This window comes from Ciconia boyciana, chromosome 1, assembly GCF_034638445.1.
Source record: "Ciconia boyciana chromosome 1, ASM3463844v1, whole genome shotgun sequence".
In the NCBI taxonomy this organism is placed as follows: domain Eukaryota; kingdom Metazoa; phylum Chordata; class Aves; order Ciconiiformes; family Ciconiidae; genus Ciconia; species Ciconia boyciana.
Window position 1 is genome coordinate 194,845,328 of NC_132934.1, and position 22,816 is coordinate 194,868,143.

General features: G+C 40.5%; 1 protein-coding gene across 5 annotated transcripts in view; it reads left to right on the top strand.

Moving 5' to 3' along the window:
• The window catches only part of STARD13 (StAR related lipid transfer domain containing 13), a 147,864-nt gene that overhangs the window by 72,337 nt on the left and 52,711 nt on the right, over positions 1–22,816 (top strand). Inside the window, exon 1 of one of the 5 annotated variants that reach the window (XM_072850368.1) lies at positions 8,171–8,189. The exons of the other annotated variants lie outside the window; for them this stretch is intronic. Coding sequence (XP_072706469.1) covers positions 8,180–8,189 — 10 coding nt within the window. The 5' untranslated portion in view covers positions 8,171–8,179. Of the gene's footprint in view, positions 1–8,170; positions 8,190–22,816 lie in introns of those variants that run through there. 5 annotated transcript variants of the gene reach the window in all.

A 22,816-nucleotide genomic window follows, 5' to 3' on the forward strand; every position in this document is an offset into this window, starting at 1 on the left:
CAGGTTCTTAGATAAGGTTTGTACTGCTCATAGTTTCATGCTTGTTTCAGTTCAGTGGCTCATATTTGGGGTGATATGCTTTAATCCCAAAAAGGTTTGTGAAGCTCCAGCTGGGAGCAATAAGGCAATATTAGCTGTAGCAGAAAAGCGTCAAAGTTCTGTACAAGACCCCAGACTGTATTATTGGGGACGAAACTGTTCCATTACAAATTGTACAGAAAAATTACTCTTGTTGCAGTGGTTTTAATGTATGAGTTAGAAGCAGAAGCATTGGCTGCTGACTGAGAAAAAAAAAAAAAACAAAACCCACTCACTATTATGGCCCAATATGGATGACAAAACACTGTAGCATTTGTGGGAAAATGGCTGCAGTCCAATGTCTGGAACCATTTATCTTCTAGTAGAGTCTGGAAGATGACTGTTTTATGTATTTTACAGAAATCCCTGCTGATTGATTTCATTTACTTAGGGGGAGGGGGCACGGTGACTGATGGCAGGGACAACTGGGAAAAAAAAGTGGATTCTTTACATTATCCCGACATCCTGTTCTGGTTAGGGTTGTTGGCACCTTTTGAGGGGACCAGACCGTGCTGGGCAGCGCAGTACATCCTGCCGCTGCTTTTGCTACTACACACAGCCATAGGTTTGCTGCCTCTTTCTGGGTCTCAGTGAGCTGAAAGTTGTGGGTTCTGCTTCCACTAGCGCCAGGCACATTTTGGAAATTATGATTTGCAGAGGGCTGAAGGGGAATGGACAGAAATGGGTACAGGTCTCTGTAGCCTGCCGGTAGCTTGGCTGATGGTGGGCGCTGTTATTGAAGAGGGAGGAAAAAATTTGTGAAAGGTCTGGGGGAAAAGTCTGTTTTCAGTGTGCAGGGCTTGCTGAAATAGCTCATCCTGCTTTGGCACATGAGGTCTGTACGCTAGGACGACAATACAGTTTCCTTCTGACGTTTGTTGCTAAAATAGCCACCATTCCTGGTGTTTCTTTATTTGTAAGGAATAAAGAGCTTGTCAAGCACGGTAGAGACAACAGGGATATGCTGTTCATCAGTGTCTTTCCTTTACCTTTCTGTTATTTTTGTGTGTGCTCTGCCTGCCTGTCTGTCAAGGTGTTTGCCTTCAAATCAATTAGTCTCACATCACGGCATGACAGTCGCTTGTTACATACCAGGCATATCTACAGACATTTGCTTTCGTGTTGCAGGGAATTGGTGCCAACATTTTCATATGATGAAACAAGAGTGGGGGGATACGTTTCCTAGTCAGTGCATTGCTACTGTGTTGAGGTTTAACAAAAATGGGGAGAAAATGGATTTTTCAATTGATAATACTACTTCATTTTGTACCCTTCAGTCTCTTCACAGGGTCATCTACTAATGGTTACAATGCCAAGTCCAACGCAGGGTCACGTAACAAACCTGGAGAAAGGGAAAAGTATTGTGTCTCTCACATCATGTCATTTCCCAGACATAACCACTTAGTACAGTGAAGGCATTCTTCATTGGCAGAGTGGGAAAGAAAGAACGATCTTCTACTTTACCCCAACCACCGAGGAAGCTTCATATATTTATCAAGTATTTTTATCAGATCAGTAGGAGCTATTAAGAACTGTGCTTAAACAGTACCCCAAGAATAAACCCAGCATCACCTCCCTTCTGAACAGCATCTTGTGCTATTGCCCTGCAGTGTCATGCAGCCCACTCAGGTTCTTTGGCTTCACTGCTCATCATGCTGTCTTGGTGCACATTCATTTTCTGTGCCTATTTGTTGAGCCATGTGCTTGTGGCTATCAGACATCTCTTTGTTACTCATGTGTTGACCTCTGATTTGTAAGTTTACAGGAATTTAGATTAATCATAACCTTTTCTACTTTCTTAATTTTCTTATGCTCCTTCTCAGGCACTACATGTTTTGGTTATCCTCCCACAGAACAGTTGGGACCCTCCCAGAGGGGTAGCTGGTTTTGCTCTTGAGTTTGAGCCTTTCATGCTTTTTGGTAGATCTAATTGAGGAGGGCAGTGGGTAGTGCCATGGGTTTCAGCTTAAGGTACCGGTTCTTTTCCTTAGGTATGCCACTGAGATGCCCTACGACAGAGCAAATCTAGTGCCCCGGTGATGTTTTTAGAAGATCTGCCTTTATCATGGGGTCCTTGAGGGGGGCTGTCTTCCTCATTGAGAGGACTCTTAATGAGATAGTGCTGGTAAACAGATCCAGTGTAAGTCCAGTGTCTCCCTTTAATCTTGCATTTGGGCAGGAGGGGAAAAAATTGGTCTAAGCTGATACGAATCTGTTTTTTTTCATCCAACGGGACTGCATTCTCCTGGTAATTTGGAGCACGTTTGGGAACTGCCAGCCCCTGACCCTTCCTCTTCTGTAAGGATTTGTAGGATGGTGTGCTCAGGCTCCAGCCATTTCAGCTACTGCCCGCACAGTCCCTACATTTTTATTAGTCAGCTCTTAAGTCTCTTCATTACCTGGAAACATCCTTCATGTGGCCATAACAAAGGTGCCTTCCTGAGTGCGCTACTTCTTACAGGTAAAACATCTCAGAACAAATTTTACATATACTGCACATTATCCCATTTTTTAATAAGTTTTGTCCTTTTGTACTTTGCGATATAGTACATGACAAACATGGGCCGGGTGGCAGAGCTACAGCTGCCTCTTGTTTTCTTATCAGATATTGTTAAAAACAGAAAATTATATTGAAAAAAAAGAAGGGAGCTCTGTAGGCTGTGGAACATTGTAAAACCTCCCACTGAATGTCTGCGCAGGACATACAGCAACAGCAAAGCTGTTATGTACTAAATGAGTTCGGAATGGGGGCCAACTGAATGCAATGCATAAGTGATTTACTTATTCATTTATAACCCTAACCTAGAATCATGAATTTTTGCTGTCCCATAAAAAGGATGACTTTATGTGACCCTTTAAAGCCTTCAGCATTAAGTGGCGTTAAGTTGATGGCTACTTGTTTTGTACCTTCAGTGGAAAATTATGCATAAATCAAGTAGGCTTTGCTTATAATGTACTCATAATCCTCACAAGCAAAACTCCCACCCAAATCTAGTGATCAAGCATGGTTTCTTGAACTCAGCAGAAAGGTCACCTCATAAAAAATATGGGGGTATAATATTCAGGCCACCCAGGCAATTTTTTTTGGCTGGACATTGCTTTAATTAAGTGATTGTAAAGTTAAAATAATAATAGGATTCTGATTTAAGCAGATAAAAGCCAGGGGAGCTACATTAAACTCAGTTTCCATCCACCGAACACATCCAGACGAGCTAAGCTCACTCACTGTTTGAAGAACATTTTTGCACAGAGGGACAGACAGGATGGTCTGAGGTTAAGTCCTGAGTGTTCTGGGGTTTGCATATTTAAATCAAGCCCTTAGCACTGTTTTATTCCTTAATTACCTCTGGTTTGTTGATTTATTGATGCTTTTGAAGGCAAGTAGACTCAGTAAAACATAATCATCCCGTGTCATATAAAAGCTCCTGTTAAGTCTGTGGACGTTATAGACAAAAGGAATGGATTGATTGAGGGGACTTTTGTGGAGATGGTCTTCCACCTACAGGTAAAAACAGTGGTAGCTGTCTTTTAAAGGTGGAATTGAGTTACTGAATTGCAAATTAAATGGAAGGTCTTGTGAAATCACTGGTTAGGGCTGTCTCAGTTCTTGAAATCTGCCAACACAGCCAACAATTTGGGTAGAAGGGCAGAAGGCAGGGAACCAGTGGTCCTGCAGAAGGGGTTGGTGGCTGGAGCGTCTTCATGGAACACTGCTGGGAGGAGCAAAGGCTGGACTTAGCTATTCTGTATGAAATGGCCCTTCCATTTGGGGGTGACTTTGGGGGAAATAGAAGTACTATTTGCTTTAGCGCTTGTTACGCAGGCTTTGAACAGGGATGAAAACCATGAATGGTGGTCCTTTGCCAGCCATGAGTACTGATGTACAGTTGAAAAGTCACAACATGGTCCCACCTGGCTTAGTTTGGGGGAAATATTTGGAGCTTGCACCTACTGTCTGCTGCCCTCGTTCCTGGAACCCCCATACCTGCACCCTAAACCCCAACTCCAAAAAGCACCCCTGCATCTTCTTTTTCAGTGCAGCAGAGCACAGCATCCAGGCATTACTCCTTCCCTCTGTGTCTCTCCTGTGTCTGTGTGTCCCAGCTGGTACACCTAGAGCAGGGCATGGATCCTTGCTTGTCAGAGAAGAAGGATTTAGCAAGTTGTTTGTTCAGGAGATGTTAATTTGCCACATCCCTCCACCAGTGGCTAATGACTTACTTGGGCAGCTCTGTTGTATTAGTTTGATTTGCAGGAATATGCACACAGATGACCAGGAGTGAATGTGGTAGATACAGGCACAATGATGTGTACCTCTCTTGTGCTTCTGAGCCACTGAATTCAAAATATAGATGTATGTTAATATTCAGCACTTACATAGTGCATTAAATCTCCATAGGCCTGTAGGAACATGTCTAATTTATACATCCGAATTAATAGAAGAGGTAATCACACATAATAGTCAGTCTTTTCATCACTTAACCCAATGAGGAATGAAGACACTATTTTGTTTGGACTGTAATTGCTTATACATACCTGAAAATACCTTCCCATATTCACAGTTCTTTGTAAAAACACCATGAGTTTGTAGTTACAAGAACATTTCAGACAGCTGCATAATGAGTTAACTTCAAGTTTTAACTAAACTGAAAATTAGGAAGCTGACCCAGATCTCAGTGGGATATATCCACTGGAGTTTTTCAATGAACTTAGGTGCTGAACAGGCTAAACCAGTGCATTTTAAAAAATTGTTTTAAAATCGTCTTTCAGAAAATAGAGTCTTGAAAGCCTGGTACTGATAATGAGCATGCTGGCAGACCTTTAAGGCTGCAGTCAAACACCCTCATGCTTCATATTATTTATTTATATTACATTTACATTGCCCACCTGAGCTTCCAGAGTGAATTCAATAGACAACTATAGTTCTGCCTTAATTCCTCAGCCCTGGTTGCTATGGCATCCAAGTTAGGAAAATATCTGCCAGCTCCAGGTGGCTGAGCACACAGATGGGTGAAACGTGAGCAGTAATTTAGGGAGCCATGAGGTGGTATCCTATGACCAGCAGGTATTGTCCATGGTTTTTGCAAAAAGGGGCAAGGAGTTGTGAACATTGCTGGGAAACCTGGGCTAAATAATAGCTACAGCGAAAGAAGCAGCCTGTACCAGCAACCTACATTTGTACTGAGAGGCTCTGGTAGTGAGCTATGAAATAATTTAATGAACTGTTCAAATTAAATACAAAATTAGAGATTAGAAGGGGCTGGCTGGTACCACATATAGTAATGCTCAATAGCATCCCGCTCTGCGATTTGTTCCACTCAGCTCACTGGGATTATAATAGTTGTTGAATAAGGCGGCAGAACTGAGACTTCAGGTTAAAGACACATATAATGAGAATTGTAAGTACCGTGCAAAAAAGTCCTTTCTTATTTACAGTCCTGGTACTCAGAATTTGTCCCTTGAGATCTGCATAATATAATATAAATAGGATCTACAGATTCAAACTTTTTGGTCTTAACTATGTTCAGGATCAATATTCAAATGCTTTGGTAGAGTTTCTTCCCCCATCCAGTTGTCACTGTTTTAAGTCACTTTAATAGCAAGAATTAATTTTCATTGAAAGCAATTTTTTTCCCAACACTTCTTTGTTTCCAGTAAGAAAAGAACAAGAACAAAGACTACCAAACAAAATACAACTTGTCTAAAATCTCATAAAAGCTCTTACACAAGAATCTATCAAGCCTGGGAAAATATGTGTTCTTTTGTAAAAACATATTTTTCCTTGAAGTCACTGCTAGATTGCAAAAGTTCACATAACATATTGGTATGTGTATGTGTTTATGTAAGACGGACCTCTGTAATTCACTTTCTGATGTCAGTGTTGCCTTGGCAACTGTATTTTATTGATTAGTAGAATATATGTAATTTGTTTCAGAGCTGCATCATCTTACAAGTTCATTTTTCTTTGTGAGAAGTGGTTTCATTTTCTTATTCTCTGAGTAAAATTATTTTTCTGATATGAGAAATAACATTCCTTTGATCCTTTTGGAGGTGTTTCTGTGGCTGTACACGAACACAACAAAATTTGACAAATGCATGCCGATAAAGTCATTAAATACTTTATCTACTGATACATGCATTTCTTATTAAAGTTCTTTTGCTGTATCTGTTAACCTAGTACCTTATCTGTAGCTTCACTGGTAACCAACTGGAGACTCTGTCCATGCAGTTCCAGTTATTAGATACTGCATGGTGGTTTTCCTCCAGAGATTTCAAATTCCAAGTGGTAATACTTCGCAGGATCTCTTTGAACTATGTATTATTATAGAATTTATTTTACACTTAGATAAGCTGAGATATGGAAAACTTAGCCTCAAATAAGAGTAAATCTGAAATAGTACTGAGAGTAGCTCCTGAAACTCAAGAATCTTTTACTCTTGTTCTACCCATTGTGGGTTTGTCAGGTCTAAGGGTTAGTTCCTGACTTAGTAGTGGTTAACAAACCAATTGTCCCATCGCCAGTCCTATTTCTGTGAGTGCTGGTCACATTTATGAGAAGTCGTGGTCCTGACCTGAAGACCTTTCATTTTCACACAAACTAAGCAGGGGAGAGGATGGAAAGGGTAGGCAGGATACCATGTCTTGGTTCAAATGGTGCCATTGCCTGATTACGTGCACAGCTGGAGAGATCCGCGTAGTTAAATTTACCAAATATCCTCCTGCTTTTGGTTTTGTCCTTTTCCCCATGTTTATTTGTTTCATGGTTTATGAGTATCACAGGAGCCAAGAGCAGGCAGGATGTGAAGCTTCCTGGATCAAATCAGGCAGGGGAGCAACAAGAAAAAAATAGGGAGGCCAAGGAGAAGGAGGAGGAGTACAAATAATGGATGGGAAAATAATGGAAGTTCAGCCAGATGTTGATATAAAAGCTGTCTTTTTTTATGTAGAACTGAAAGCATAGCCATCCCTACAGTCCTAATATTAACAATTTACAAATTATAGCAGTGATTGTATTTATATGTCATACAGAGTGTAAATGATGGGAATGGGTTGTCAACACACACAGGAAAACAAGTCTGAAAATCTCTAGCACTTTCTTTAAATATAATAGTTCCTGAAAATTAAATATCCCATTGGTTGTTATCTAAATATTTATCTTCAGTGAACTTACAAGAAGTCCACAGTCGGAGAAAACCCACGCTCTTCTGTTCTCTGTCTTAAAGATTAAATTATGTTCTACCTTTGAAAAATCACTTGGTTTCTGGTTTTATCCTGTTTTATTTCTGTGAATAACTTCGGAAAAAAGAAAAGAGTGTGCCATTGATGGCAAGCAGGGACAAAGGCACTGTTACTAGGTTGTGGTTTTGAAGGCTGTTAACCATGCTAAGTCAGAGACCATAATGTGAAATCATGTTTTAAATCTCTTGGATTAAAACATTCAACAACAGGCCTTCCTAGCAACAAAGCTCCACCTAACACAGAGCTTCATTTTCTTGCAAGGATCCTGCAGTTTTACATGGATTTTCTGGGCCAGTCTTTGGCAGCAACAACACTAATTTATTCCAGATGAAAGGCAGGCCCACTATAATTAGCAATACCATGGTATTTGTCTGAAAAATCAAGAAACGCTGGCATTTCCTAGAGAGGCCATGTGTCTTCTGGAGAACCAGTCCATTTAATTCAAGCTTTTTGGTACCTGGAGTTAAGCAGATGGTCCAGTCCATTTGTCATAGCTGCTTAAATTCCTTGTATAGTCTAAGGAGAGCAGCAGTTGCATACTGAAGACCTGCGGAGGGAGATCCATTCCCTCTCTCCATCCATCCACCCACCCAAGGATGATTCAGTCTGCCTCATTCAAGTAAATACCTCTTCCATTGGGAATATAGAAGAACAATAGGAAATAAATGCTGGCACCTCCATGCACTTGGGATCCATTTACTCATTTGAAGATGTCTGTGACTGATCTTCCTCTTGCATAATAACCCAAGAATTAGAGCACTCACCCCAGAGAGAGGAGGTGCTGGGCTCTACTCGGTCTGGGTGGGTTGAGCTCACATCTTCTACATTTAACTCAGAGGAGCTAAATTCCTCCCTTCATAGGATGACCATCCGTAAGTCTCCATGCTTTTGTTTCTTATCCTTTCCTTTTCTGCCTCTCTGTGGGGACTGTAAACTCTGTAAGGCACCAGCTCGTTTGTCATTGAATGTTTGAGCAGCACTGACTGTTATACGGTTCTGATTTTGGCTGAGGTTTGTAACGAAATATAAATAATAGTAACACTTGTGCAAATTTCTCCCTTTGCACCACAAAAAGTGCTGAGTAAAAGCTTTGTTCTGGTAGATGCATTACATGTTTTTGGCTGGTATTGGTAGAAAGGGGGCTTTGTACAGCCTTTGGTTGTGACATGGTTTGTGGAACAGAGGATGAGTCTCCAGTGATGTCGGACTTGATGCGTATTTAGGGAATGGCTGGCTGCTTGTTGGTTTTCTACGGGCATGATTATTTCCTCATTTTTGGTTGTCTCTTCTAGGGACATTTGTGCCGGAGCTTAGTAGATCTGTAGCACTGGGAAATACAGTGCCAGGGTCCTTTCTTGCAAATGACTCTTTTAGGAGCTTTTTTGGATGTAGGCAAGTACATAGCTCAGGGCAGAGGTAGGCTGCAGAGCTCCTACTCAGTGCCACAGCCCCTCAGCATCTTCTTCTCTTGGAGTTTCTGAAGAAGGAAGCAGTGGGAGGGATGGGGCTGTGAGGACAATGTGAGGGCATTATGCTGTGAGGACATTATGCAGTCACTCCTGCAACACTGGCGAAGAATGCAGCAGTGATATGTTCCTTGTGTGAGTCATTCTGGAGCTGCCAAAAGTTGGAGCAGCCCATTGGCCAGTGATGAGTAGTGGCTGACCTTTATTCCCATCTTAGAGAATATTGTAAAATTGAGCTAAATGAATTGCTTTCTGAGCACTGGCATCAGTGCAGCCTAGTTTCCTACGGATTTGGATTCCTTCCCCCCAGCTCGCTGAAACCAAGTCCTTACTTCCCCTCTTCCATGCCACTCCCCAGATCTCTCTCCCGTCGCTTAAATATTTGTCAGGAAAGTGGTACACTGATGCAGAGTGCTGTGTACTCTTTAGCCAACTGTCTGCTGCTTCTCAGCATGGATAGTGGGTCACCCCACAAATGCCTTTCCCTTACTGGAATACTAAATTGTATGCTTTTCTCTACCCAACGCCAGCTTTTCTAAAACGTAGTGTCTTTGAGACCTGGCTCCCCCCGTCAGCTTTGACTGAAACTGGCCAATAGATTCTGAAATTATATTGGGGTGCAGGGGGGTGTCCCAGAGAGACAGATGGTATGAATATTATTTCTTTAGAAAGCAATAGTACAAATATACTGTAATGCAAGCAGAAATTAAAAGCATTATGAGGAAATTAGTAGGTGAGACTCCGTGAGTTGTGTTGTGGAGACAGACATAAAAGGAACACATATTTAGGTTTGCCATACAATCTTTTAAATTATTATAGTGAAAAAATGTTGAGCAACTCATCATAAGAAAAATATGAGACTCACCCTACCAGCTCATCCCTAATGTATTCCAGCCCAGCAGATGGATAGCCAGTGATGAAGTTGGTCTGAGCTTATCAAGCATAGTAAAGAACTACACAGCTTATAGATGGCTAAAGTTATATCAGTACATTGCACCTATAAAGTTATTTTGGTCATCTCCTACTTTGCCACCTTTAAAAGTATTATTAACTATGTACCTTCTATTAAATAACATTTAAAAGAGAAATAAACTTGCATATAACATCTCAAACTGTATTAAAATGTATGTACAGTCAAGGAGAGTTTTAGAAGTTAATGAATGCTGTGTTTAGACTTCCATCTCCTTCTGTGCCTCCCCATCCGCAGTTATAAAAATATCATGGCTCACACATATGGTTTATTCTTCAGAATATTAAAAAAAAAGATTAACTATGAATGGGCAGGAGTTTTTTCCATTGATTTGGAGCTTGTCTTGAACTATCCAAGGGCAATTCAGCTACTGGCAGTTCAAGAAACACACCCAGAGATGCTACTGGCTACTCTTGAAAACTAATTTTCCTCTTGAAAATCAGATTGACACAAATTGTTCAGTAAAAGTCACAGAAATTGAATAAATTGCAGTGCCAAAAATATTTAGCAAGTGGAACCCACCAAAGTGTTTCTAATTTAGAATTTATCCTTTGCTTTCAGACCTCAGGCAGCTTCCTCCTAAAGCTGTTCTAGTATTTTTTCATCAGTCTGAATCTGCATAATCATTTCTGTTTCAGTCTGTGGTGATCCACCATAATACACTTGGATAGACCTTCAGAGTGTCCACTTGGCTTAGGATCTTCTCATGCTGTCACCACTTCTGCAAGTGGGAGTTAGGAGAGTAGTGGCCAGAGACTGGCTTCAGCCTGGAGAGGTGGGTCTCCCCAGTTCCCCCAGTACTCAGCAGAGAGAAGCTGTTCAGAGCAGGAACCTAACCTCACACTGCTTTAGTTTCCTAAAATGCACCATCACTCTGAAGTTTTTAACCCCAATGTATGATGTGTCTAGTCTACAAAGACTGTTCTGAATTAGACTGTACCGGGGAGGGGAACTCTGTCTTAATCCATGTACAAAACAATTCTCAGTTCTCAGTTCATGCCAATTCACGTGCACCAACTCCTGGACCGAGTAGGACTTGTGTACACGTACACTTCAGGAGAGAAATCTCTGCTTGAAAAGCTTGACCCAAAATGTTAATCTCAGGGAGAGCGTACTCTGCTGTTTGCACAGCAGGACGTATAGTTTCTGCATGAGAACAGTAATAAAAATATACTCATATTTGCTATTTATCAAATGAGACTTCTAGTGTGTTTTCACACAGTTTTCACACTGCAGAGTCCATCTGGGGTGATACCAGGTCTCCTCAGGGAGAAAATGCAAAGCACCATCTTGGGCTGTCAGAGCAGTATCCTTATCTCAAGGGATGCCCTCAGGGAGCAGAGCACTCCTGGAAAAACATCTAACCTGAAGGCCCTGAGCATTAATCTGAAAGCCCTTCAGTGCTCATCTCCTGGACTGGCAGAAAAATAATCCTCCTGAATAAAGGAGCACAGTATTAAAAAAGCAATGCTATTGTTATTCCTTCAGAAACTTGACAGAAGTTAAACTTTGCTTTTGAAATTGTAACTTCTCTGGGTGTGTGTAGGGATGTGAGGGGTTTCCACATGGCAGAGTGTTCATCCAGAAAGAAATATGGGTGAGTGGGGAATTTAACAGGTAAAGCACCAAGTATGTTTTCACCTGCAGTCACAAAATACTTTAGGGAGAGAGTTTCTCATAACCTAAGGACAGAAGGAGATTTTTAAAAGGGATGGCATGAACCAGTACCTACCTTGAATCAAAATATCTTCAGATTAGGGGCATATTCAATATGAGCCCAAATTTGAATATTTCTGATGTGTCTTCCCCTTAGCCCTCTTGTCTTTATAGTGGGCCAGTCGATAATTCTTTCAGGACATCTTTTATATTTGATTGCAGGTATACATTTTCCTATTTGAATCAACATATCATCTTTAGGAAATCATTAAAGAGGGGAAGAGACTTGATAGTCTCAACGTAGCACGTGCTCATTGCAGATGAATTATTTACTCTCTCTACTTACGTATTTTAGTGCAAATGTCCAAAGTGGACCAAGGAAGAGATGACTGTAAGCTTACTGTAGTGAGCTCCTGGAAGCTTTTGTAGTGTAGATGGTCAAATTCACATACCTGAGAAAACAGTGGCAGAGACAGGAGGCAGCAATGATATTAGAAAAATAATTCTTGAAAGTAAGATTTGGCAGTCTGGAGACTACTTTTTAGAAAAAGATTCTGACTATGGTTAGGATGTACGATTTCTAGGAGAAACATAAGGTCAGAAACTAAAATTGTTTCTAAATATAACCAGTTGTGCTTAAAGGAAATAGTCCCTAATGAGAAGTCCCTGCAAGTACTGTGAAAGCATGCACCTCTGATGTACACAACAAGCTACATATATCACAGCTTGGAGTCAAGGTAGATGCCCAGTACTGTGTGCTTTTAATTCCTGGTGGCTATGACAGGTATTTCCAGCAGAAAATTATTTTGGGGGGGGCTGGCAGAAGGCATCTAAATATCTTACAAATTTTGTATAGTGATGGGTGAAATAAATATGAAATAAATTCCTAGGTAATTCCAAGGTAAAGACCCACAGTAAAGCTATGTATTATATTTCAGTTAAGGATAATCTTCCATCTTAACATTCCTGGGGACTCATTTGTGATGCTGTTCTTTCTCATTTTTTCATCTCCTGAAAGCCTTAGGGATATGGTACCATTGTGGTAAGAATGAGCTGGTGTTACTGGTCTCATGATTGACTGCCATACTTTGAGCAGCTCCGTTAGCGCACAGCTCTTAAAGGCTGCTTTGGAAGGGTCTTTACACTGACTACAGATGCTAATGCCCTGATGTCTTCCAAAATGACGGAGGAGAATGTTTTGCCCTTTTCATTTCAAGGCATCATAAAGTCTTGGAGACTTTTGAGGCCAGTCACCAGATGTGATTAAAAATTAATGGAGCAGAGCAATCTGATCCCCCTGACAGACACTTGAATAACAGCTTTTCCTAAGACTACCTTTTTAAATGGTTCTTTTTGCATCTGTATTTCTCTCCTTTCTGACCACAATGACAACTTCCTTATCATAAAAAATGGAATACAACAGTCGAGGACATTTGGGGATTTTTTCATGCAATTCCCTGCAAAATCTAGTTGGATTCTGTTCATTGCACATAGGGTGAGCTACTAAGACAGACTATAAACTGAAGCATAGAACTGAGTCAACAGGTATTAAGCTGAGAAGCAGATATGCCTCATTTTAGTGGTACAGGAGTTGCCGTCAGTAACACTCACACTCAATGTGTGCAAATTGAAATATAGCAAACTTTTTTTGGGATAGGCCTACTGCATTGCTTCAAAACCTGTCTGCATTGGAAGAGAGAGTAAATTTCATCTTTTCAGCATGCTATTACCTCAGCCTCAAAATATTTGAAAGGAAAGGAAATAGATAAAAGCAGGCGGTGAGGAGGTGTGCGATCTCTGCATTGATGCTTTAGGAGGTCATTGGGGAGTGTTACTGCTCAGGCTCTGAGACTGAAGAAAAACAATAATATGACAGCAAATTAATACTAATTAATGCCTCTTTACTACTTTACATGTGCCGAGCATTGCAGAGACACCAGCTAAATGTAGACACTTGGTTATACATAGAGAGATTTGGTTCTTCAAATCCTGTCAATCTTTTTGAACAGTTATATATAAGTAAGTATATATTTGACTGAGCATTTTTCTTCTTCACAGCAGAGAAAAATAGTAATTGTTATCTGTGAACTATTCATAAGGCTTTGTATACAAAAGTTTTTAGGGCTAAATTCTGGTATATTCACTCATACTAAATACTCTTCAGGTTATTTAGTAGTAGTGAGAGCGTCTGGTCTTTAGCAAAAATGTTCACTGTGAAATACTGTTTTGGAGAGGTATTTATCACTAAGATTATAATTTAGGGATTTTCTTTATTTGAAAGAACATATTCCTGGCTGGTCAGACACATTTCTTATTCATTGTGCCCTGTACAGGATAACCACGGGCTGTTTAGAAGAGCAGTATTTGCCTGACACAAATATCGTTCTCTTAAGAGTAGACTTTCATGATAATCCATCACATTATCATGACATGAGTAACTCATAGTCACTGCAGTTACGTAGTTCCTTCCAACAGGATACTGTTAAATAAACAATGTTATTTGAGGAATTGGCGATTTTCTCTTCCATGTTTCACCCAAAGTGTATTCTTAGCTTTTCACTCACTGGTATTTTTGCTGTCCTGGAATCCTCTCTGCTGCCTTCTGAAACTCACAGTTGTGCAGACCTCTCATCCCAACAAATCTGTGATAGTTTGGAGACACCCGCTTTTTAGTATTCATCAGAAGTGAGGGTTAACTAATCTGGGCACTGCAGCTGAGGTTATCATCCAGCACCCCATGGAAAGCAGCATTGTATGAAATGCCACCATTTCTGTACACAGGGATGTAAATGATGCTGGGATACCAGCACAGCAGGAATATAAGATACTGTTTGCAGGAAAAGATGAGAAGTTTACTGAGTTTCTGCTGAATAGCTACAGATGTGGCAATCCAGGGGCAGTTAAATGCAAGGGCTGGAAAAGCAAGCAGTGCATTCCAGCCACAGTGGCTGAACACTGCTCGAGTTAACATCTCCATCTGAGAACAGAGCTGGAACTGTATCATCAAAACATCTACTTCGGCATAGAGTAGTAAATTTGCCACCTAGCTGGTCTGAGAGCAAAGCAACCCGTTTGGTCAGGTGTATCTCAGAGTATATATTTTTCGGAGTTGTCCTGAATCCAGGATTCCTCTAAGGAAGAGTAAATATTAGTCCTGCAAGTTTCGGCAGAGAGTGGATTAGATGAACTTTCACTCTCCATTTGGTCTTATTTTCTATGGTTAATTTCAACTTCTTAGACGAAGTCTTTTTAAGATAAAAATGAGCATGGTCATTCTTGAGAGGAGAAAAAGCCAAGTCTTTTTTTTTTCTTCTTTTTTTAACTGATGATTTTACAGGATGTGGCTACAGTTATTATCAATCCAAAGTATATGAGTCAGATGGTGGTATTATCAATTTATTCCTTACTCTATGCTTGTGTAAGATCCACTGAAGGAAATGTGACCGCCTTCATAGACAGTAAAGTTCAACATTTTCCTAAACCCAGTGACCAGAGCAAATGGAGGAATGAAATTTGACAGAGCTTCACTGAAGTATCCTGAGCATTATTGGGATAGGTATGGAAACCAAGACAATAAAAAAACAGTTGGAGACTCAGAAAGAAGAGCTATACTTATGAAAATAAAAGAAAGAGAAAAGGAGTCCAGCAGTAAGGAATTGTCTGTTTTGTTGAAAATACAGGAGAGATCAAGGACGTGTGGTTTTTTTTCAAATCTATTTCTTACGTAAATAGTACGATGCGAGCCTTATGGCACAATCCAGCAAAGCAAGCAAGGAAATAAATGTTAGACATGCTTAGGTGCAGTGATTTTGATGACACAAATGTGTTGAAAATCCTGATCAGGAAAGCAATCTTATTCAAGATAGCACTAAACTGCACAGTTGGATCCCTTGAAGCAGCAGTTTAAATTAATCTTTTCTTCAGAAGAAGATTACTTGAAATGTATCTCTTGATTGCAATCTAGGTTACAGGAACATACTGCTATAAAAATATAGCATTAGTGGAATTTTCCAAGTCCAAAAATAATTTAGTGTCCAAATACTTATTTTGTCTGATTTATGGCTTCACATCCATGTCTAAGCCAGTACTGCCAAATAAAATTTTCTGTACTGTGACATGTATGCAGTTCTTCTTCAGGTATTTGGAATGATGTCTAACATAAATTAGTGAAAGTTTCATTCTAGAAATATTCAGCTATATTTATATTTTAAAAGCATAACTTAATTTATTACTTTTTAAGAGTGTAATTTCATTTTTTACAGTATCAGTGCCTAAACATATATATTATATGCTTCACGAAATCAAGGACCCAAATACATGCAAAAACTATGTGGTCATATCACACAAAGGTGTTCTTTTTCTTCATATAGTTGTTGAAGTACTTTTCTCTACTCCAATAATTTAACAATTTCATTGAATGAATATCTCTCAGGAAACCAATCAGACTAAAGAATAACAGTGAAATTGCCCTCTGGTTCTCCATAGATGGGTGTGTTCCTGACACCTATGTAGAGACATGTAATTGAAATAACATTTGCATAAATTCCATTTAGTAAGGATTCACTGGCTGATGCCTGTAAATATTAGGGCACTTAATCAAACAGTAAATGGCAATGCATGTCTAAGCATTGATCATTTAATGCAGACATTGTCAGAAGAATTAAATAGATCATGATGTCCTTTTGTTCTTTCTTTTTACTTAGGATAATATACTGGTGCTTTCTAAATCTCTTCAGGATCTTTGATAAAGAAAGATTTCTTCTCTTAATTTGGACAGCTGCATAATTGGAGTGCTAAATCATCCTCAGGGATGTAATGAAAATGATCCTACTATGTAACAATTTTCTGTTTTCCCTGCTTACTTTATAGCAGAAGGAACAGATTTAGGCGATTGCAGTCTGTTGCATTGCCTTAAAAATCAAGCACTGATCATTATAAAATAATAGTTTTGAAACCGAAGATCTCCAGGTCCCTTGTAAATAGATCTAATTCAAAGTTCAAAATATCTGTTGTGGTAGGTATGGTTATAGCCCTTTTAATGTAGAAAAAGCTGATGCACAAAGGTAATTTAACAGAATTACAGGATTTTATTTGCCCAATTCATAAACCAGCAGCAGAATCTGGAAAAAAAAATCACTAAGTCTGACATCCAATCCTGACTGTTAGCTACATAAAATACACAAAACAAATAACTGCCTCACTCTAGACCATATTTATAAAAAGTCATGGGATCGGTGCACCAACATTTTCCATACTTGATGGGAAGGTAATAGCAGTGACTGCGAAGCTGAGGCTTCATTCACAAGACGCCCAATGCAAAGAAGGGGTCCAAGAGGAAAGCCCCACACGGGGATCTCACCATGTACTGCTCTTCCCTGCCTGCTGGTCAGGCTCTTGGTGTCAGCCCCGCAGTCCCCAGTGGATATATTTGTTCTGGTTCCAGGTATTTCTGCTTGAAGTCAGTGAGGTGGGGGGAGACCTTTATCCAAGAAAACTCTCAGAAAAGGGTAACGATCCTAACACCGGTACAGTTTCACCCTTCAGTCAAATACTATGGTCACCAGTATGTACATCAATTGAATCAGATTGCCTACTTTTATTCTAAAAAGAAGCAATAGCAGGGCAGGACTCCAACCTAAAAACATATGCTAAGATATCTCTACTCAGCAGGAGGGACTTCAGCTAATGTTATTGCTTGGAGTTACACTGAGCTGCTAATTTAACTGCTCAATGCATGATAAAGTTCCTGTATTGACACTCTGCAAAAGAGCGATTTAGCTTAGAAATGGTGCAGAGAGTGACATGGAAGTTCAGGCAAGCCGGGTGGCTCGTGGACACTGCAGCATCCTCCTGGCAATGACCTGCCTGTGCCTACTGAGAGCATTTCTCCTGCAAACAGACTACATGCTAATTTCTCGATACGCCCTCAATTTCCACTGTATAATAGCATTAATGACCTTGACAGAAAGCATTTCCTGGGGATTAATAACCATTTGAGATTTAATGACCTGAGGCTATGCCTCAGGCCATCAACTCCTCCAAGCTGCTCATTAAATCCTTAGGGTACACAGTCTGCTTCAATCACTCCTGCTTAAGTATTTGCTCAGTGTCACCTAATAACAATATTCTCCCTGAGGTATTTCCTCTTCGGAGGCCCTGGTGTTGGAAATGTGTTTGTCCTTAAGTCTTCTGAGAAAAGAACTCATCGTTAATTTTTTAGGTGACTGTGTATTCCAAGTCAAAGCATTTACTCAGGCTATCACTGAGTTTCTGCTGGGATGAACACAGTAAAAATGAGACAGTTAAATTAATAAATTGCACCTGGAAATATGAACTATTTGTTTTAGCTGCTTAAAATCAAGAGCCAGTAGTCTCCCCCCATCCTAACACTGGTGGTTCAGCCAAAGGTAATTTATTTGAGAGGTGATACAGGACAGGTTACCACTTCCTAGCAAACAGTGGCTTCGTACTAGCTCTAGAGGATACCCCAAATTCAGATCTGTGCAGAAGGAACAATATAATAGAGCACACATCTGCCTGTTGGAGGAGAAATGCCATTGCTAGGCGAATTTCTTACCGATGAAGTCATAAGTCAAAGATGGTATATTGTCCTATGTTATGGTACATACTTGTGAAGGGTGAACTTGTTTTTCTGTCGAAGACTTTTCATTTAAGGGAACGTTCTTCCCACATCCAGAGGGCATCAAGTACAATTGGATCTTAGTTACATCTGCTGCTGTGGTGTTACATCGTGTTCCCTGTTTATTTGTGTAACAGTACGGTGCGGTATGCCAAATAGGCACGGCGCAAACCAATTGCTGTTAGAAGTTTCTTCCCAAAGTTTCTAAATTGAAAGAGAAGAAAAGCGCAGGGAAGAAGGCAATCAACAACAGTTGTAGAAAACTGATACAGTGAGCAAGGTGCAGAGTTATGTATCTACAAATCAGTTATATTGTCTTCACATCAATTATAAGAATCCTCTGGTGAGGCTTTGCCAGCATCACATTCGCACATTAGTCTCCATTGTGCACAGAGCAGCCAGTTAACTTGATATGTCTAAGGAGAGCTAGGAACAGTGCTCTTAGGCACTGGGAAGTGGAGATGCTTACCTCCCCGAGAGGTCTGGGAAGACCTGCCCTCCACCTCACTTCAACTTAGAACTAGCTATGCTGGCCCTGTGCTTTGACCTAAAATCTTTGTCCAGAGACAGCCCACATTTTTAGGGAAAGAAAAGCATTTTTGTGACAAATTCTAAAAATTAGAAGTACTTGGAATTATTTATAAGCTTAAGATATTTAAAGAATACCAAGAATGTATAGTATCAACTGCAGGGGAAATCTCGATAAGTGCAGCTTAGTTCTGGTAGGTAAGATATATGTATATCCTATGGAAACCAGCAGGTGAACGGATGAATACGACTCAGATGGGGTGAACAACTCAAGTACTTACTTCCTTGCTTGTGTTTGAGATTAGTGGATCCTGAGGTCAAGTAACTCTAATTCAGTGACATGCTTTGTGGGAGAAATCTGTGCTGTTTGTGGTAAACACTGAGCACCTATACAGGAATGTTCCTACATAAATCTCAAATCCCTTTGCAAACACGGATACAGATCATTTACGCCATCACTGCAAATGGAGAAAATCAAGTGCAAATAGGTGAAATTATGGACCTTAAGTCACTCAGTACACTAACAGGAGATGCCTCAAAGAAAAATTAATTTCATCATATTCCATCATCATTCATATTCATTTCATGGAAGTATGTCTAGTTTTATATGCCTGTTCCTTCCAAATTCTCTGTATGGTCCCTAGAGAAGAATGAGCATTTTCTGGGCACAAGCCACTTTCTCTCCATAGCCTTCAGGAGCACTTGGGATGAATAGTTCCAATGTAGTTGCAGATAGGTGAGATGATTCCCACCCTTTATGTCTAGAAATCACCATGTGTATAAATAAATATTCTACATGGATGACAAAATGGCTGCTGTGAAGACAAGTCAACTACATACTTAAACGTATGTTTAATGCTAAGCTTCTGATGTGTCCTATTGAAGCCTGGTTTATAAAACCATCCCGAGACCCTTACCGTTGTGTGGAACAAGCGGGTCTGCTGCTGATCCAGCCTTAGCTCCAGTTCTCCTGGCTGCTGTTGGTTTGAGACTAGCATACAGCATCATTCCCACATAGATTTTAGGTGTAGGAATACACTTCTGGTTGGAATTTCCTTTCTAAAGTCTACTGAGAATTCAAATGAGAGCCAGATGAGTTTTTTCCCGTTCATTTAGAAGAAAAATGCAAAACATCATGAGAAACTTTAAAACTCCAGCACTCCCTGAAAGTCCTCACCACAATAACATTTTCCTGAAAAAGTTCTTTCCAGGGGGATTTGAGCTTGCAGGTGATAAACATTCAGTATGTTTTTCTACCCCTGATGAGGAAAGGCCAGATTGGTAAACAAGGAATGATGGAAATGCTTTGAAATGCATTAAACATATAGTAGCTTTGTAGACTCAGTTTTGAGGCTACTTTTAAAAATTGGCTTTGTCTTGGAGTTGCAGAAAGATTAATGAAAACCCCATCTCTGTTCCCAGAATCAGCATCAGCCAATGGAGCTTCACAGCTGTAATTTTCACTTTTTGGCAGTGTTGCCTTCTGTGCACATTCTCCAGTGCAGGTAAACCAGCAGAGTCCAGGCTGGTTTGTTTGGGTTATTGTTTGTCTTTAAAGATTATGCTCTACCAGAAAATAAAGAACTATAATTTTCAGTACATGAGTGTGATTACTTAGTAGTGGGTTTTCAGAGCATAATACAGCAGCCACAGGCTGCCATGGGTGCTGAATTTCTAACTACCGTTACAGTGTAAAAAAAATACTGCAAAATACAGCCCATCTCCTAAATCAAAATACCTTTATCATGTGTTCAGTTTTAACCAGGGGTTTCAGAGCAACATGTGGGCTCTTAAGATGGTTATTTAAGATCTTTAACTTCCATTTTGCTGAGATTTCATTGTCAGATTTAGGCTTCTCCTTTTGAAAACTGAGCCAGGCATTTTTACAGTGAAATCCGTAGGAGAGACCATCTTTTGTAGGCAACCTCCTGCTTTCTGCTTCTGTTTCTGTCTGGAGAACAACTTATCTCATCATACTTCTGGCATATCTGAGGCTAGACCCTGCCAAAATCTGAAAGTGAAATAAACCATCAAAAAAAGTCAGATTCTTAAAAGTGCAGACCAAGGTCAAGTCTAGAAAAAGGCTAGACTTGGAAAATAAAGTACTTTGCCTTTTTCTTCAAAGCATACACAACCGATTTTCAATCTTCGTGTTTATCTGTATATCCCACTACTGTAGCACCGGACAGCCAAAAATGGCTCATGTCCTCAGCACATACCTTCATTCTCCTGGTCCTGAGAGGACATAAAGCCAGAGAAGCCCCTGGATCCTGCTCTTCATGGAGCACATCTGGAGATGGGGAAGGGCCCCGAGCTGATCCCGGCGGCGGCACAGCCGCCAGCAGGAAGATTCCAGCTGGCACGGGTCCGGGTGGCCCTGTGCCCCCAGGGACAGCTTCCACCTCACGCTGGAGGTGACGTCCGGAGGAGGGAGGTGTCCTCACGCACTCCTTCTGGGCAAGGGCAGCTGCTGTTGTTTAGGGACTTATTTTCCCAAAGACCAAACGGAAATTTTGCCCAACAAATTGAACCTCAGGCCCCAAGATTTTGAATAGCAGCCATCTCTCATCCCTTCTTTAAACAGGGTATTTTAATGCTCTGCAGAATTACAGTATGAGGCACGCTGCCTTCCAACTCCTTAATCCTCTGTAAATTTACTTCTAACAGCTACTGCCAAAATACAGTATGGCACTCGCACAGCACATGCTTCTTCAGTGGTGAGCACAAAGCAGCTTCTGTTCAGAGGAAATATGTTGCAAGCCCATGAGTGACACACTGTGAGTACTGAAGATTATGAAACATATTCTGAAACTGAGCAAGCCATAAACACTTCATTTTTCAGAAATAGTCACATTACTTTTGTCATTCTGCTTGGCAAATGCATGTACGCAGACCTTGGTGCATCCACGTAGCACACGTTGAACAAGCACCAAGTGCTAAACCAGTGGTGTGCCAGCAGCGCTGCAGAGTTCAGAGGAAATATTTCAAGTATGCACTTCAACACTCTTCTCAGTTTTTATAAAAATCCATGATCTTTATTTGTTTATTTTTACTTCACTAGCCTCTCTCTTGGACTAAACTGACCTCAAACTATAGCATGGAGCTATAGTCATTGATCTCCTAGTGAATGCTCTCTAAATGATCAGGAATCAGATCATGGCTTAGGACAATTCGTAACTCCAAGTGGGAAATATCTGCTGGAAGGGCAAGTGTCTTGTGTCTGTCTATGGCCAGATGCTCCTGTGAAATCAGTAAGTCTAGAGATCAGCTGAGGGCTGGACCAAATCCTTAATAGCACCAAAAAACCGCTCCTGTTTGATATCCAGGCCACCTGATTGTTGAAGTCACAAAGGAAAGAGGACCACCTCATGCAAGGTAGCTATGTGGTCCTAATGTACTTGGAGCATATTTTTTAGCATAGTACACACTTTAGCATATCGAGTCTCACAATTTTCCTTCCTAAGGAAGGAAGAACATTTTTTCCCTTTTTTAACTGAAGTGTAAGTGTTAAGTGACATGTCTCATTTCCCACCAAAAGTCTGGCTGAGCAAGGAATTAGTCATTTACTTTCCAAATATCTAGCTGGTAGCACTGTCTAGTGACCAAACCATCTTTGCCCACAGTCAGGCAAGTACTGATTCAGATCAGTGGGAATGTGCTCTCCAGCAATCAGAGCAAAGGGACTCTGCCTGTGAGATGGCAACTAAAACTGTCCAGCTGATTTCCCATCAACTATTAGAAGATTAAGAAATAGCTGAAATTCAGCCAGCAAGTTAAAAAGGGTCTGTATTTCACTGACATTTGCAGAGCCAACCCTTCTGTATTCCCTCCTGTTATCCCGCTAGAGACATTGACATGAAAATAGTAGGTTTGTGCTTCGGTAGCTTTGGCGTCTCCCGCTGTCTACCCCAGAGACCCAGTTTCCTGTACCGGCAGGGAGCAGGCACTGGTAGGTCTGCAGCCTTCCTGTTGTCTTCTTCCAGGGTAATATATGCCACATAGCTGAAGGGCAGACTCCAGCTTTATAGAGTGATAAATGCAAACATCTAACTTACCTAAGCTCTTTCATGCTATTTGATAAAAGAGCAATTTATGTCTTTCCTGCTTGTAGCTAAAAATAACAGGAAAAAAGTGTACAGTGTTGTTAGTGCTGGGTGGTGCGCTAATTAGTTCTTTGCTAATTCTGCTTTATTGCTGGCAATGATTATTGTCGAGTAATTACAGGGTTCCTATGAATCT